Consider the following 15,616-nt stretch of genomic DNA (forward strand, 5'->3'; position numbering starts at 1 on the left):
TCAGTGATATTCGTGCCATATTTGTTTTATTTTGAAGGTTTTTTTCCCGGACATACATGACTTATCAGCGCTCCCGTGTGCTCAACTTTATTGCCGACAAACTGTTTGCGGTGTTCCTATCAACCTGAAATTAAAACTAGATTTTCTTTACACTGTCGCAGAGTTTTAAAATAGACAGTCGTTTTTTGTTTTACAATTGATAGCAGAGGTCGCTTACGCTCACCGGACACTACTTTAGTCAATATTTACCGGTTATGTCCATGACTGGTACCACCGGGTTTCGTAACCGTTTTATTTAACTTGGATAATTTTCTTTTACCGACAGAAATAGGCGCATTCTCTTGACTAAGAGACCCTTAATTGCCTCAAAATCATCACCAACCGTGACTGTTTGCAGAAATGAGCTGGTAAGTTATTCATTAGGTATGTTAAATGTTGCGACTTTGCACAAAATCTGTTAATTACCCACATAAATGCACCTTTTCGTTAAAAGTATCCACATGGGACACGACACACACGCATGCCAACACACACATATTCATACACGTTCATATGTCTAAGATAAAAACGCTTCTCTTATGAAGTTTAACTCATTTTCAGCTCAAAAAAGCCACATTAGGCTTATTTGAAAGATCAAAGTTGACCCAGCGGAACATCACCAAAATGAGCGGTTCCTTTGTGCATTATCAACGCTCCTGGAAAAATTAATGAAAATCTGTTCTTAAATGTTTGAGTTATGCTACAGACAGAAAGAACCTGGAATTTAAAGTCCCTTTGAATTAGAGCTGAAATTTGGACTTTAATTCTTTTTCTAATTCTGTCTGTCCAGCCGGGTCGCTTTAGATTTCTGTCCTTTTTAATGTTGACAGTGTGAACGAGGAAAATCGCAGTTCCTCTCCTAGCTGCCCCAAACCAGATGAACCAGAGGAGCCGCTTGGTACAGCCATGGAGACCAGCGGGGCTTTAAAAGGTCAGTCCCCTACGATATCAGGGGCCCCACGGGAGCTTCCTGAAGGGTGTGATTTGTTCCCATCATGGGTGAAAAGTCAGGTTTATAAATCAACTTTTAAACCGAAAAGTCCAAATGTCTCTTTCCATAATGGAAGCGTCAGCTGTTGAAGGCTTAGAAGTACCTCTTATTTCTTTTCAAAAAGCCAGTGCAAACTTTGCTGCTTCTGAAGTTGTCATCACGAAGGAGATGGAAGAGGAGGAAAAACAGCTGATGGAAGAAAGGGAGCGAGAGGAGCAGGAGATGATGATAAAGGTTTGTCACTCACTAATCCAGCTCATTTCTCCATCAGCCTGCTCCAGGGGTGTGTTAACTATTTAAAAAAAACAACTATAGTTTTAAAAAGATACTTTAATGAGAACTGATCCCTGTCTCGTTCTTTCTTTAATCCACCCTCACCATTAGGCGCGTGAGTCTTGGGAGAGGGACTCTCATGAGATGCGCTACAAGAGGCTGCAGCACCTTCTTCAAAAGAGCAACATTTATTCTAAGTTCCTCCTGACTAAAATGGAGCAACAACAAAACGAGGTACGCCACATCTACAAGATTTTATTTATCTTATTCTAATGTTGTCTTTTTTATGTTGAATGTCGCAGCGTCACACCAGGACAAATTCCTAGCTTGTGTAATACTGTGTATTACATGTACAATGGCAATAAACCTGATTCTAATTCTAATTCTGTCCCTCCGCGGCGCCGCTCGATCACTCAACGTGCTTCGTTCTGTTGCATTCAGGAAAAAGTCAAGAAGGAGAAAACTGACAAGAAGGCCAAGAAGGTGAGGCAGATTTCAGAGAAAATGACTTTATTTATGAAAGAATCGTGTAGTTATGCATGTTTTTCAATTTAGGCACCGGTGAAAAATAATGCTGACTTGGAGAAAGGTATTATTATTATTATTATTATTATTATTATTATTATTATTATTATTATTGTTGTTGTTGTTGTTGCTGTTATCTTTTTCCTTTTGTAAGTGAATGTGAAGTTTGACTTCTTCCTCTGTTCAAACAGACAAAAGGAAAAGAAAGAGGAACGACGACTACAAAATATCAGATGTGATGTCAAAAGAGGTAAAGGATTTGGCAGCTTTATTTCTTTAGGATAGCTCTTGTTCAGGGAGTTTCTCACATCGGTTGATTTGTGCCTTTCAGGAGATCATGTCCCAAGCTAAGAAAGCCAAAGCAGCAGAGACGGTAGTGGCTCATTTTCTTTCAATGTTCTTTTCTGTGTGGAAAAGCCGTAAAGACATTTTGCAGAGGGATGCATCAGTTCAACTGAATATCGATGAACTTGCAACATAATAAACTGCCCCTCTGATGTTAGGAAGAAGCTCGGGCCTCAAAGAAAATAGAGGCCGAGGATATCGAGAAGATGAGCGACTCCAACCAAGACATCAAGAACCGCCTTTCAGAGACGGTGCGGGACAATGCCAAGCATCTTTTGGACCCTCACAGGAAGGTTAACGGCGAGCCGGTTCCTGCCCAGCAGCCACAGCTTTTCACTGGAGGCGTGATGAGGTGGTACCAGATTGAGGGCATCGAATGGCTGAGGGTCAGTATGGCGTTGTTGTCTGAGTGCCTTCTTCACTTTGCTGTTTTATTGTGCTACTTTTTAGCTAAATTGGACACTTGGACCTTTTTAAAGGGCAAAAATCTGATCGAATCCTTTCTATCTTTGTTGGACTTTTCCCTTTCAAGCCAGTTAATAATCCCTCTCGTGTCCTGTGTGACTGCAGATGTTGTGGGAAAATGGCATCAATGGAATTCTGGCTGATGAGATGGGACTGGGAAAGACCATCCAGTGCATCGCTCACATCGCCATGATGATAGAAAGGAAAGTCATGGGCCCCTTCCTGGTCGTGGCCCCCTTGTCCACGCTGCCCAACTGGATCAGCGAATTCAAGCGATTCACACCTGAGGTGAGCGCATGTGCCTCTGAACCCTTGTGCTCTTCAGCCTGGCACCACTGGGAAGCCATGCCAAAGCTTGACTGTCTTGTCTCCTGTGTTTGTCCCAGGTGTCTGTGCTGCTTTATCATGGCTCCCAGGCCGAGCGGGCCAAGCTAATGAAGCAGATCCGCAGGCCTCAGGGGCCCCTCAGCACGTGTCCTGTCGTTGTCACCTCCTTTGAGATCTCCATGATCGACAGAAAATTCCTACAGGTGAGATTCCAGCTCAGCCAATGGGATGAACACACTAATATATATGGTTTTTTTGGGGCTGCTGCAATAGTCTGTGCTTTAGTGCATGATTTTATACCTGTATCCCTGATTTATTAATGCATTTGCTTCATGGTTTGATCCACAAAACAACCAACATTTGTCTCGTGTCCAGCGCTTCCAGTGGAAGTACTTAATTGTAGACGAAGGCCACAGGATCAAAAACCTCAACTGTCGGTTGGTGAGGGAGCTGAAGCGGCTGCCCACTGACAACAAGTTGCTGCTGACGGGCACACCGCTACAGAACAACCTGGCTGAGCTCTGGTCCCTCCTCAACTTCCTGCTGCCGGAGGTTTTTGATGACCTTAAGAGGTACGAAGACGAGCATCCGGTGGTCATCGGTGACCGATTGCCTTCATCTCTCAACGGGGCTGTGTTGTTGTTGATTATTAAGCTGTACCTGCTTTGGTTGTTGTCTTTGTGCTGTAGCTTCGAATTGTGGTTTGACATCGACTCCATCAGCGAGGCAGAGAATGTGGTGGCTGCGGAGCGTGAGCAGAACATTCTGAGCATGCTGCACCAGGTCAGTTCTCAGGCCAGCGCCGCTGTTGCACAGCCATTGAAACCCTCATTAAAGCGCGAGATGTGTGCTTTTGATGAAAGCCTAAACTAATTATTGCTTGTTTGGCCTCTCTGGCCTGGCCTGGTTTGGCCTGATTGCCTGATTTAAGATTCCCTAAACTGCACTGACACAGAAGTCACAAAAATCCATTTTCTGTGCTGAAGCTTGCTCGGTTTAATAAACGACTCTTATTGCTATTTCAGATCTTGACGCCATTCTTGCTGAGGAGGCTGAAGACAGACGTGGCCCTTGAGGTTCCTCCTAAGAAGGAGATTGTTGTTTACGCTCCTCTGACAGCCAAACAAGAGGCTCTTTACACCGCGGTAGTTAACAAAACGATCGCCAAGATGCTGGGCATGGAAAAGGTAATGCTGTGTATCACAGCACCATCGATGTGTGTCTGAAGTGTTTGATGTTGTCTCTGCAAAATACACGTGGCTGACTGGTTTATTCCCAGCCAGACATCTGAGAGTGCAGAGGAATAATGGAAAATAAACTGGTCGATTTGTGAAACTTTTACCTGATTGAAGAAAGTGCTGCTAAAAAACTCTCCTGGAAACATTAGCTTCCATCATTGCAGTGACAGAAATGTGCTGTATCTTGTTTATTATCATTGTTTATTTAGGAGGAGCGACCTGCTGATCTGACACCGAGCGGCAGGCCCAAACGACGCAACCGAAAAGTGGTGAGCTATAAAGAAACGGATGAAGACACACCGCGTGACCTGGAGAAGTACCTAGAAGACGTCCGTAAGGAGCATGAGCAGAGGTGAGCGCCGCACACTTTAATTTGTTTTGTGGGGTGTTGGGGAGAATGTTCGGTCCTCCTTTCACGCGAACCTGCGCTCCCGTGGTCCCCAGCTCCCCTTCAGTACTGCAGGTCCAGAGCCCGCTAGATGCTCAAATCAACATGAAGCTGCAGAATATTCTCATGCTGCTGAAGAGATGTTGCAACCACCCCTACCTTGTGGCGTACCCCCTGGACCCCGTCACACAGCAGTTCAAGGTCACCTGCTTAACTTTCCCTCTGCCGATGTGGGTCGTCACACGCTCCGCTGGTGTTTACCCCCCCGTGTGCCTTTCAAATCTCTGCAGATCGATGAACAGCTGGTGCAAAGCTCTGGGAAATTTCTCATTCTGGACCGAATGCTGCCGGCTCTGAAGCGACGAGGACATAAAGTAACTGCACATCAGAAGAGCATCGTCATCATCCTCACAGTCGATGATGAGCGGCTAACGTGTGACGTGATCCTCGTTCTCTAGGTTCTCATCTTCAGTCAGATGACGTCCATCTTGGACATTTTGATGGATTACTGTTTCCTGAGGGGCTTCCAGTACAGCCGACTGGACGGAAGCATGTCGTTCGCTGACAGAGAAGAAAATGTGAGCGCACAAAACAAGCCATGACTCCTACAGATGGGCGGCAGTCGCTTCACTGAAGCTGTCAATTTTTTCGGAATGTTTTAATTTATGTGATGTCGTACGAACTTAATGAACCACATAATTGTCATCTTTGTCCCGACTGTTATCCTTATTGTTGCATCACTGCTGCTTTGTCCTTCACAGATCACAAAATTTTCTAACGACCCCCAAGTGTTCCTGTTCCTGTTGAGCACCAGAGCAGGAGGACTTGGAATCAACCTGACGGCAGCGGACACGGTTATCATCTTTGACAGTGATTGGGTGGGTGCCGATCCCGTCTGGCTGTCCGTCTGCATAGATAACAGTCTGATAACGAACCCAGAGTTTCTAAAATAGTTTGACTGTTTAATGAAAGTGTGTTTTGCTCCTCTGTCAGAACCCTCAGGCAGACCTGCAGGCCCAGGACCGGTGTCACCGCATCGGCCAGACCAAACCGGTCGTGGTGTATCGCCTGGTCACGGCTAACACCATCGACCAGAAAATACTGGAGAGGGCCTCCAACAAGAGAAAGTTGGAGCAAATGGTCATCCACAAGAGTGAGCCGCTTCACATTTGTCAGAGGGAAAAATGCCCGTTGGCGTGATCAGTGTCTGATTCGTGTTGCGCCGCCGTCCTCAGACATTTACTTTACTTTGCTCATTTCCTCACCAGACAAGTTCAAAGGTGGGAAGTCGGAGCTGAACCAATCCAAAAATGGTATCGATCTCAACGAGCTGATGGAGTTGCTGAAGACCAGACGCTCCGAGTGGTGCGAAATGCTCCAATTTTGAACCCTTTATGGAAAAGCTAAAGCGTTTTTCCAGAGAGTAACGCGGTTCTAACTGTTCCGACAGTGAAATGAAAGTGTCGAAGGGGAAGGTGATCAGCGACAAGGACCTGGAGACTCTGCTGGATCGCACCGACCTGCTGGGTGAGAAGATGCCCCGTTTTTAATGTTGTTCAGAGCTGCTGGCACATATTTAATCCCTTTAATTATCATTTAGTTATGAGGCTGCAGCAATAGTTATGGGAACAAATGCAGGTCTGAAAAGAGCCAAAATTCTTGTTATAATTACAGTTTTGTGAAGAATCTTGACAAAAACTCATGACATAAATGCTGGAGATATTGAGTCACTACAAGTTTTATAAACTAATTTTCAATAAAAGTGGATAGAAACAATGTGCACAGATTTCTGGCTCGTCTTTCCCCCCCAAAAAATAGTAAATGAATTAAACTAAACCTGCGACACCTTTGAAAGGTGATTTCGTTGACTATGATTCGTCCCTAATGTTGACTTTAACCCACATTTACATTTTCAGAGAACGCAAAGAAGAGCACAAAGCAGGCGAAGGTTGGAGTGTTCAGAATAATCGACACCGACGAGTCTTCAGAAATCCGCCTGACCTGACATGCTGACGGAAGAAGCTTCAACAAGCTGTCAATCACTGAGTTCTTCCCAAGCTTTGTTCCGTTGTCTTCAAGGCTGTGCGATTCACCTTCCCCAAGACCTGACTGACATTATTAGGCAATGATCATTTTCATAGAGAAAATTACTTTGATTCTTCATTTAGGATTCTCCATTCTCTGTGACATGTTTGCAGCCATGAAAAGAATTATGGTGCTTTTCCATGTAGTTTTCACTCCTGTTGTGTTGAATCTTTACTTGTAAATCTCTTTTCTGACTTTCTCTTTTCTTCTGACTATTGAATAAAATGGTTCCATCCTTTAGTAAATATATCCAGCCGTTGTCCTCTTCATGCTCGTAGCCCAACAAACTGTATCCCATTAAAACTTGGTCAAAATGTACTCCTGACTGATACTAATGACCACTGCTTTATGAGCTAGACCAAAGAAAAGAAAACATCTCTTTGAACACAAAATAAAATAAAACTTAAAAACAAGTTAGGCTACACCGTCAAAACTGTTCTGTATAAACAGCCTTCTAAATTCACATTAACACTTTGAATGATTACACCATAAAACTATATATTTTGTAAATAATATATATATACTATATATATAATTATATAATATATTTTTATCATATAGTTTAAAGCTATGAGCTGTTTTACATTTTTTAGCAAACAGTTAATGCTCTTAATTAGACTTTACAGCACTGCAGTTTTATACAAGGCTCCATGTTCAAATCATGTAATGGAGGGATAAAATATATTTCTTTCCTGGGGCACTTTTCCAGGATGTGTGCCTCATTGCTTTAATTGCTTAATACGTTGGACTTTTTCGTACAGATGCAACGTTAAAATGCTAACCTTAATGCCACCTCCATATGCATTGCACAAAACCCTGACATCACATTCAAGGTGACACAAAGAAAAACAGAAAAGGAGAACATTTAGGCCCATTTACGGACGTCATCAAGAAGATGAGAAAGCCGGGTTTTGCTAAACAAGTGTGGTTTGTAAAGGCTGCACCCACAGTTCAATGCACTCACATTTTAATGTACAGCCTAAACAAACCTGTGTGCTGCGAGGAGTCGCTGCTCTGGCATGGCCTGGTTTCATATCTCGTGTGTTTGTGTACATTAATGAAGCCAGAGACCAATGTTAAATGCATTAGCTTAGCATGACAAGCCTATGCTCGTGCACTGGGTCTACAGTCATCAGACCTGCTGTCACCAGTGTCAAATCATGAATAAATACAAGACATATTAGCCTTTGCAGCAGATCACTGAACACGTAAAAGTACTACAAGTCTTATTGTAGGTCGTTAACAATTCTTGATTTCATAGACTGCCTTAGGATTGATGATGATCTGTTTTATTTCCATAGTGTGTAACTGGATCCTGCTTGTGTAAATAAAGGTCCTGATTGCGGCCAAACACGGGGGGAAGTTTGACTGGCTGCAGCTTTGATGTTTTCAACTCGGCGGTGACACAATGCTGTCAGGAAGTGGAGTTCCTATTGTGACGGCCGTGCTGCTTCCCCAGCAGACTGGGTGTGTCTCCGTCACCAGCTCAGGTGTGTTTTTGCATTCTGTCGGTGATCGCTGCGGCTCCTTCTCAGGATTTTTACCTCTCCAGCTCTCGCACGTTCTGCACCTACAGGACAGTTAACATGGAGCGTCTAAAGATAGTTCTGCAGTACTTCCAGTCCAACTCTGAGTCCATCTCCAATGGGATCTGCATCATCCTGGCTCTGGTCAGCGTCAAGCTCTACACCAGCTTTGACTTTAACTGCCCGTGTCTTCCTCAGTACAACAAGCTCTACTCTCTGGGAGTGATGATTGTCCCACCGATCATACTTTTCTTCCTGGGGGTTCTGGTCAACCGACACACGGGCGTCATGATGGACGAGTGGATGAGGCCCCTTGGGAACCGATCTAAAAACCCTGCGGTGGTGAAGTGAGTCAAAAAAGTTGCTTATTTTGGTGGCTTTTATTTGTGGCAGTTTGGAGTTGGGTGATTGTCAAATGAATCTATTTTAAGGAATGTTTGATGTGAGAATGATGTTGCTTTTGTCTTACTGCAGGTACCTCTTCTCTGCCATGATCCAGAGGGCCCTTCTAGCACCTTTGGTGTGGATCCTGGTCACCCTGCTTGATGGGAAGGTCTTCATCTGCGCCTTCAGTATCAGCGTGGACCCGACACTCTTCTCTGGTACTGCAAGCATACTCTGCCAACAGTTGTCCAGACGGTTCAACGTATGATGTGGGTTTGTTTCCACAGGTCAACCCAACAATACAGGTCTGGATGTGGTCAAAATGATGGCCAAAGTGCCCTGCAAGGAAGACATCATTTTTAGAAACAGCTCTTTCCGCAAAGCAGTGTCTCGCTATGTTCGCTGCTACTCACAAGTAAGTATGAGGTGAGAGGGAACACTCCCTGCTTTGTTTTCTGAAGCACCAGCCCAGATCTCAGCTGATTGGTTTGATTAGACAACATTAAAGGAGGGTCCTCCGCTACTCTCATGATTCCACCCATTTAACACACTTTATTCTTAATTTATTTGCAACGTCTTCACTGACATGGCTGGACGTCTTCAGCTTCCGCTGCGATTTCCCCTATTGAAGGAAGGAAACTTTAGTTTGCTCATCTGGAAAAGTCCTTCCTACCAGGCAGATGCATTGATTGCATGTGGGTTAGGAGCATTAGCCCGGGAACACCTGGGTTCCATCACAACTGTGCATTTATTTCAGGGAGGTTTAAAGGGAAAGAAGGGTTTGAGGCAAACACATGACTGCAGCAACAGAAGTGTTTGTAAAAGAAAAGCTGCCATACTTGTTCACCACGAGAGGAACAAGAACAATTGGTACCGCTGACAGACTGGATTGTAACAATAACTGCAACCTTGGACCTACAGCGTTTGTTGACTTTACCCCTTTTCTCACCCTGCTAAGGCGATTGGCTGGTCCATCCTTCTCTTTCTCATAGTGCTGGGAGCACTGGGGCGCCTCCTCAAGCCCTGCTTCGAGGATCACGGAAGCTTCCTTCAGACCCGTTATTGGAGCAACTACCTCGACGTGGAACAGAAGCTCTTTGATGAAACCTGTGTCCTGCACGCTCGCGATTTTGCACGGAAGTGCGTGGTGCAGTTTTTTGAAGACATGAGGGAGGACACTGTCCTCCATCTTCCCCACCCACTGAATTTCAGATGTGCCCAGGAAGAGGGGGAGGAAGAAGATGACAGGCTTCATGGGATTTCAAAGCAGGACCAAATGAACCAGCTGCTCAACAAGTGGTACTTCAGTAAACCCGAACTGGACGTGACCAGGATGGCCTACAGACCCAGGACATGTGTCACATGGGAGGATGGTAACGGCAAGAGTTTATACTCTGATGTATAGATGTCTACCTGCCTATAAAGTAACTATATAGAACAAAAGTTTTACTTCATTTTTAAATAGAGATATAATAGAGATCTTACAGTAAATATGAACATACAGGTGACAGTATGGCCACAATCTTATCAACTCATTTAGCAGCATCATATCTGTGGAGATTCATTTGTTGAATTTCTCCTTTGGATATAAAAAAAATGTTAAATCCTTGGAATGATGGTACTGATGGAATGTTGGAATGTTGTATCCGAATCCTGAGTCCGTCAGGTGGTTGTTAGAGCGCAGCCTGTTTTGAGCCTCATTTGACTACATGAGGATTGACCTATTTTGCATACAGATTGTGGATATGGAGCTCACCCACTCGGCCTGGGTACTACTGCTACTGGGTACAGTGGCTACTGTACTGAACTAACTACTGCTACTGGGTACAGTGGCTACTGTACTGAACTAACTACTGCTACTGGGTACAGTAGCTACTGTACTGCTACTAACTACTGCTACTGGGTACAGTGTTGCCAGGATACTGTTTTTCACTGTAATTTATGTCATTTCTGTTTGAGTTCTCATGTTTAGTTCCCCAGTTTGAGTTCAGAGACAATAATGTTAATCACTTTGAACATTCTATTTTTAGATGCTCTTCTGATTCTCTGAATCGGGGCTTTTCTTTATGTTTGCTTTAGTCCTTCCTTTGTGTGTAAGTGTATTTCTTAACTGTATATCCCCCCCCCCCCCCCCCCTCATCTAGTTACTGTCACCTACCATTAACACTTCTGTGTTGGTAGATCCTGAAGAGTCCTTGCTTTTTCTTCTGGTTTTAAGTGTATCAGTCGTTGAATATGGTTTTTCTTGTGCTAATGATCGCATTAGCACAAGAAAAACCATGCAATGTGCTTCCTGTCCTCTTTTATTTCTTCCTGGTTGTAAGGGAACAGATTTTGTGTTTCTGCAATGAAGGAATGAGTGAATTCATTAAAACTAATATGTCTCGGAATTGTGTCAGCGTTGAAATAAGGAAGTCGCTGGAGTTTTTGGCACAGAACATTTCTGCTGTCAAGAAGTGGCAAAATGACATTCTGGACATAGTTGAGGAGGCGAAGGCTCTCCTGGTGATGAACAGCACAAAGGATCAGCATCTGGTGGAGTGGGAGAGCCACAATGCAGAGCCGCAGCAGCGGTCCAGGATTGAGGACGTCATTGTGACTGGGCTCGGTACTGGACCCGGGCGGTGACCAATAGAGGAGGAGAGCTTTGTTGAGCTTTTGTTGAGCTTCGTCAACAGAAAACACACATCTGCACTCTGGAAGCAAAGAAGGAAGCTGAGGGTAACAAATGTGTTCATGAATGTCAATCTAACAAAGCAAAATGCCAAAAATCACCAAAAAAAGTACACAAGTGAAAATTCAAAGCACATGAACCACAAGCCAAAAGACATTACGAGGTATTCAAATATTTCAACATGATACAGCTTCCAACAGCATAAAGTGAGATAATTTAAATCCCTAATGGCTGCTTATGACAGGTTTGAGGCTAAATATAATATATATTCCTGATCAGTTAACCACTTCCAGAAGATCCTGCACCATCCACAATTTGCAATTCCTCCTGTGTTCTCCTTTTTCTGCACCTTTCAGATATTGGTTTATAACTTCAGTCGCACAATAAAAAGGAAGGACAGTAAGCCGTACAAGCAGCTATGTAAGCCACACACACACACACACACACACACACACACACACACACGCCCTATACTGTGTGTAAGTCACACGGTGTAGGGAAATAAGCAAGTCAGTGGAGGTCTGTGCTAGCTCTAGTTCATTTATTATCACACATGTCACTACCTTGGTCCTTTTCGACCTTTCTCTCTGCTTCTTTTCCCCCAATTTGCTGTGGATGCCAATTTTCACACTGCGATGATCAAAGTGATATCTTAGCCGCAATCAAAGCACAGGGATTAAAAGGGATCAAAAGCAACAAAAACAGTGCCATCAAAGGACGACAGTACAAAGCAATGATCAAAGACTGAAATTCAACTTAAGTAAAAAGGTGTTTGGGTCCGTGGTTTCCGGGTTGTGTTTGTTTTTTCCTGCAGGGGGCGTGGAGGAGTCATGATTGGCAACAGCTGGCGCTGCAGGCAGGCGCACCTGTCGGCAATTTCCATAAGGCCACCTATATAAGGAGGAAGCGGCTGCCTACAAGTGTTTTGGTGTCTTCCCTGCTCGTTTGAGTTCTCCACCTAGTTTGCTGGACTAGTGAACGTGCAGAAGCTGACTCCTGTGTTGGCGCTGTGCTAGAGCTCTCTGTGCACCCTGAAAGATTGAATGAGTGCTTCCCTGCAGTCCAGGAGAACTGTCGGTTTGAGTTGGTTAAGTAAAACCTGTTATTGGACTTTTTATCACTGTTCTCGAATGCTTTCGGGTCCTGTAAAAACCCAACCTTAACAAAAGGTGGTATAAATTTACAGGAACCAGTCTCTCACAAACCAAGCAAACTGATGGACACATTTTGTTTCACTGCAAACATACAAGGTCTGTAATGGTGCTTCATAATAATGTTGCTTATGCCCCTACTTTAGTTCTTGCTATAATCTTTACAATTAAATCCTCATTTTAATAATGTAATACACATTTGATTACCTTAATGTCTTGCTAGTTATTATAAAAAGAGAATTAAACCTAGGCTATAAAATGGTTATGCCAGTAATCCATTCTATAACAGAATACATCTGAAGGACAATTCAGGCCAAAGTTTGGTCATCACTTCTCCTGCTTGCTTTGCTGCACCAGATCCTCCTCTAAACGCAAAAAGGTTCAGGAAGATTCAACAATAAACTCAAAAAAGGGGTAAGAGAAGAATGGCTAAAAGAAAGTGTTGTGAGGTAATATTTCACCACTATTAAAATCAAAGACAAGCTTTTGTTTACACTTTTTTGTTAAGTGTTGGTCCGACCTGCAATAACCTTTGCATGTGTGTGACCCCTGGAGGAGTTGGAGGAGTTTTTAACCTGTCCGTGGTGCCTGAGGATACCATCATGCAAGGCATACAGCTGTACCTTTTTTCATTTGTTCTAGTGCTTTGTCTTAACTAGCGGATTTACCCTCTTCCCGTTACACTGCCCAGTTCAGCAGGGTTCTCCTCTTTCCCCAGCCCATTTCGTTGGCTCTCTCGAACCCTTTTACCTTGAAAATATGAGCACATCCAGACATGATTGGCCTGGAGGTAGGAAAAGCAGACATGCTCATCAGTCTGCACAAATCATATTGGGCTCAGGTCAATTAGAGAAGTTTATTCTACTTCTACCCCACCTGATAAGTGATAACAGTCTTCAGACAGTTGTCCGACTAAACTGGACTAAGAGTGAATTTGTGTGTTGGGAGCGCCAAACATGAACTGAACCTAAAAAAGCAGACACACACAGGACTGAGTAGATTTGACAAGACCAGACTTTACTGAAGACATAGAATCCCACACAGAACTAAAGTTGGAAAAACTCTTCCTTGTAGCAGGCTGGGCAGCATGAGCAGACATGTGAATGGGTGATCACAGAGGGTTGAAACAAATTGGCACCATACACCCTCCTGTTTTAAAAGACTGGAGGCAGGTGTAGATGATTATCTGGAGATGAGTTGCAGGTGTGTAGATTGCACGATGGGAGCGAACCAGGAAGCAGCACCACCCAGCCTGGAAACAGACATGGAACACAAGTGGAGGGGGAGAGGGAAAACATTGCGCCTCTTTCCAATATCAGTCCAGGCTTTTGGGAGAGCCTTGTCTCGTCTTGTCTTCTTAACTGCTTTATCCCTTTCAAGGCCCTATATGAGCATTTGGCACCTTGCTCAAGGGTACCTCAGCAGTTCTCTGAAGGTGTTCTTGCACCTTCCCCTACCACCAGAACACTGCAATGTGGCTATGATAGAGAACCCTCTGATTCTCAGCCCAGTTCCCAACAGACTGAGCTACCAACACCCACAATGCCTTTGGGAGAGCATTCCCAAAGAAAAATACCCCAAAAAAGCTTTTTCTATGCTGTCAAGCTCAAGCAAAGTATAGATGTTAGGCAAACTCTGCATGACCGGCTAAATTAATTCCATAAAGAATGTTTCTCCATCCCTGTCAGAATCTTCCTATTACTCTCACGTTTGCCTATTTTTGAATTAATTTGATTCTGTAATTGTGTCTTACATGTAGGGCAATAGGAATCTCAAAGGCTCATTTCCCAAGCCCAAATCAGAGGGAGGACTGGGATTGCCAATAGTCACACACTGCCAATGGGCAGCGAGTGATGCGGCCCTGATGTTTTGGCAGTGACTCAGTGGTTGGATCCTCCCTGCCGGCTCTGTTTTTCTCCAAGATGGGGAGTTTTTGTCATTAAACCCTCTATTAAAATCAAGGGAGGCAAAACTTTGAATTATTTGTCCCTCACAATCAGATATCAGAATCAAGTGTTTTTGTGGACATTTTGCATCCTTCAAAGAACTCAGGATGAAATTTGAATTGCCACATGATTTCTCCTACCTGAAAATTTGGTATTATGCTTCCTCAAAAATTCCCGATTTGAAAACTTCCCTGATGGAGGATGTGTTCTTTGATGTTCTGCTGAAATCACCCCAACTCCATAAATCTGGCTGTTCACAGGCCACAGCAGGCCTGCCTCCAACAACATAACAGGGCACTCTTAATGACCTCTAGGGACCTATTGAGTGCCCTGGTTAACGCCTTGTATTGGTGCATCTGGTGCTTTAATTTCATTCCTTGCTACATACATGATACTTTCCCTCGCATGTCTAAACCCAGTCGTTGTTGTTATGACTGTTGATGTGCTTGTTTTTATGTCTTCCCTTTAAAACAAAATATTTTTAAAAAGCTAAGGGGCTTGATCACTCTCTGTTATGAAACCTTGTATCACTACTGCCTATACACACACACATGCGCATGACTGCACATCGGCCTCATGGGGGCGTACTTGCCCTCTGACAGGCTGACATTGGTAAGATCGCAACAGACATGATTTTAGTAGACAGCTATTAACAAGTAGAAAAAGGGCTAAAACAATTACATGTTTGTCTTTTCATCTACTGTTGCGAATCCACCCACCGCTCGTAAACTCTATTATAAAACACCCAGCAAATGCAGAAAATACCACAGTGTTACAGTATAAAGGCAGAAAGCTGTCCTTAAAGTTATTTTTAGGTCAAATCAAGGATAACTCCAAGGCTGTTCACAACAATGCTGGAGGACAAATGATTGTTGTCAAAAATAGTTACAACTTTGTGAAGTAGCGCACTTCAGAGATGTTTAAAACCAGCGCAGTAACTTCAGTTCCAACTAAAGAGTCGCAGGATGGTTTTGTGATGACTTCGCTAGCAAAACATGAAAAGACATTGTTCAGGTTTTGTTCCCTATGATCTCACCTGTGAATGCTGCTGCTGGCGGCTGGTACCCGTTTATAGGGGGAGGCGTTGAGTCGCAGCCAAAAGCTGATTGAGATGATGCTAAACTGAAACAAGGAGGTACCATATGTGCGTTTTATCAGATGAACCATTGAAATGATCTTTGGTCAAATGGTCTTTAGACTTCACACACAGAATCTGCGATGGGACAGAGCTCCCAGTGCTCAGCTGTCAATCCAAACGG

The 15,616-nt window shown here is 43.8% G+C and overlaps 2 protein-coding genes and 1 long non-coding RNA gene across 3 annotated transcripts; all 3 read left to right on the top strand.

Moving 5' to 3' along the window:
• Positions 1 to 51: 51 nt before the first annotated feature.
• On the top strand, positions 52 to 6,925 carry hells (helicase, lymphoid specific). The gene is made up of 23 exons (XM_011602831.2): positions 52 to 407; positions 870 to 970; positions 1,155 to 1,264; positions 1,415 to 1,537; positions 1,745 to 1,786; positions 1,859 to 1,892; positions 2,020 to 2,078; positions 2,160 to 2,201; positions 2,332 to 2,559; positions 2,744 to 2,926; positions 3,025 to 3,168; positions 3,341 to 3,537; positions 3,655 to 3,748; positions 3,991 to 4,152; positions 4,413 to 4,555; positions 4,648 to 4,792; positions 4,882 to 4,965; positions 5,050 to 5,169; positions 5,353 to 5,469; positions 5,585 to 5,744; positions 5,860 to 5,956; positions 6,042 to 6,118; positions 6,508 to 6,925. Exons 1-23 carry the CDS (start codon positions 400 to 402, stop codon positions 6,594 to 6,596), a joined length of 2,559 nt encoding a protein of 852 aa, XP_011601133.1. The 5' UTR covers positions 52 to 399; the 3' UTR covers positions 6,597 to 6,925.
• Positions 6,926 to 7,949: 1,024 nt separating this feature from the next.
• Positions 7,950 to 10,461, top strand: calhm3 (calcium homeostasis modulator 3). Its single transcript, XM_003963623.3, has 4 exons — positions 7,950 to 8,549; positions 8,677 to 8,804; positions 8,874 to 9,001; positions 9,545 to 10,461. Exons 1-4 carry the CDS (start codon positions 8,263 to 8,265, stop codon positions 9,989 to 9,991), a joined length of 990 nt encoding a protein of 329 aa, XP_003963672.1. The 5' UTR covers positions 7,950 to 8,262; the 3' UTR covers positions 9,992 to 10,461.
• Positions 10,462 to 12,066: 1,605 nt separating this feature from the next.
• Positions 12,067 to 14,850, top strand: LOC105416307 (uncharacterized). Its single transcript, XR_964475.2, has 4 exons — positions 12,067 to 12,347; positions 12,447 to 12,510; positions 12,769 to 12,860; positions 14,171 to 14,850. It is a non-coding gene; the product is annotated as an uncharacterized lncRNA (long non-coding RNA).
• The last annotated feature ends 766 nt before the right edge of the window (positions 14,851 to 15,616 follow it).

Source organism: Takifugu rubripes, chromosome 4 (assembly GCF_901000725.2).
Source record: "Takifugu rubripes chromosome 4, fTakRub1.2, whole genome shotgun sequence".
NCBI lineage: Eukaryota > Metazoa > Chordata > Actinopteri > Tetraodontiformes > Tetraodontidae > Takifugu > Takifugu rubripes.

Coding starts and splice junctions, on each gene's coding strand:
- hells (XM_011602831.2), top strand. Junction 1,538..1,744: donor TGGAGCAACAACAAAACGAG/GTACGCCACATC, acceptor TGTTGCATTCAG/GAAAAAGTCAAGAAGGAGAA. Junction 1,787..1,858: donor CTGACAAGAAGGCCAAGAAG/GTGAGGCAGATT, acceptor TTTTCAATTTAG/GCACCGGTGAAAAATAATGC.
- calhm3 (XM_003963623.3), top strand. CDS start 8,263: ATGGAGCGTCTAAAGATAGTTCTGCAGTACTTCCAGTCCAACTCTGAG. Junction 8,805..8,873: donor GGACCCGACACTCTTCTCTG/GTACTGCAAGCA, acceptor TTGTTTCCACAG/GTCAACCCAACAATACAGGT. Junction 9,002..9,544: donor ATGTTCGCTGCTACTCACAA/GTAAGTATGAGG, acceptor CACCCTGCTAAG/GCGATTGGCTGGTCCATCCT.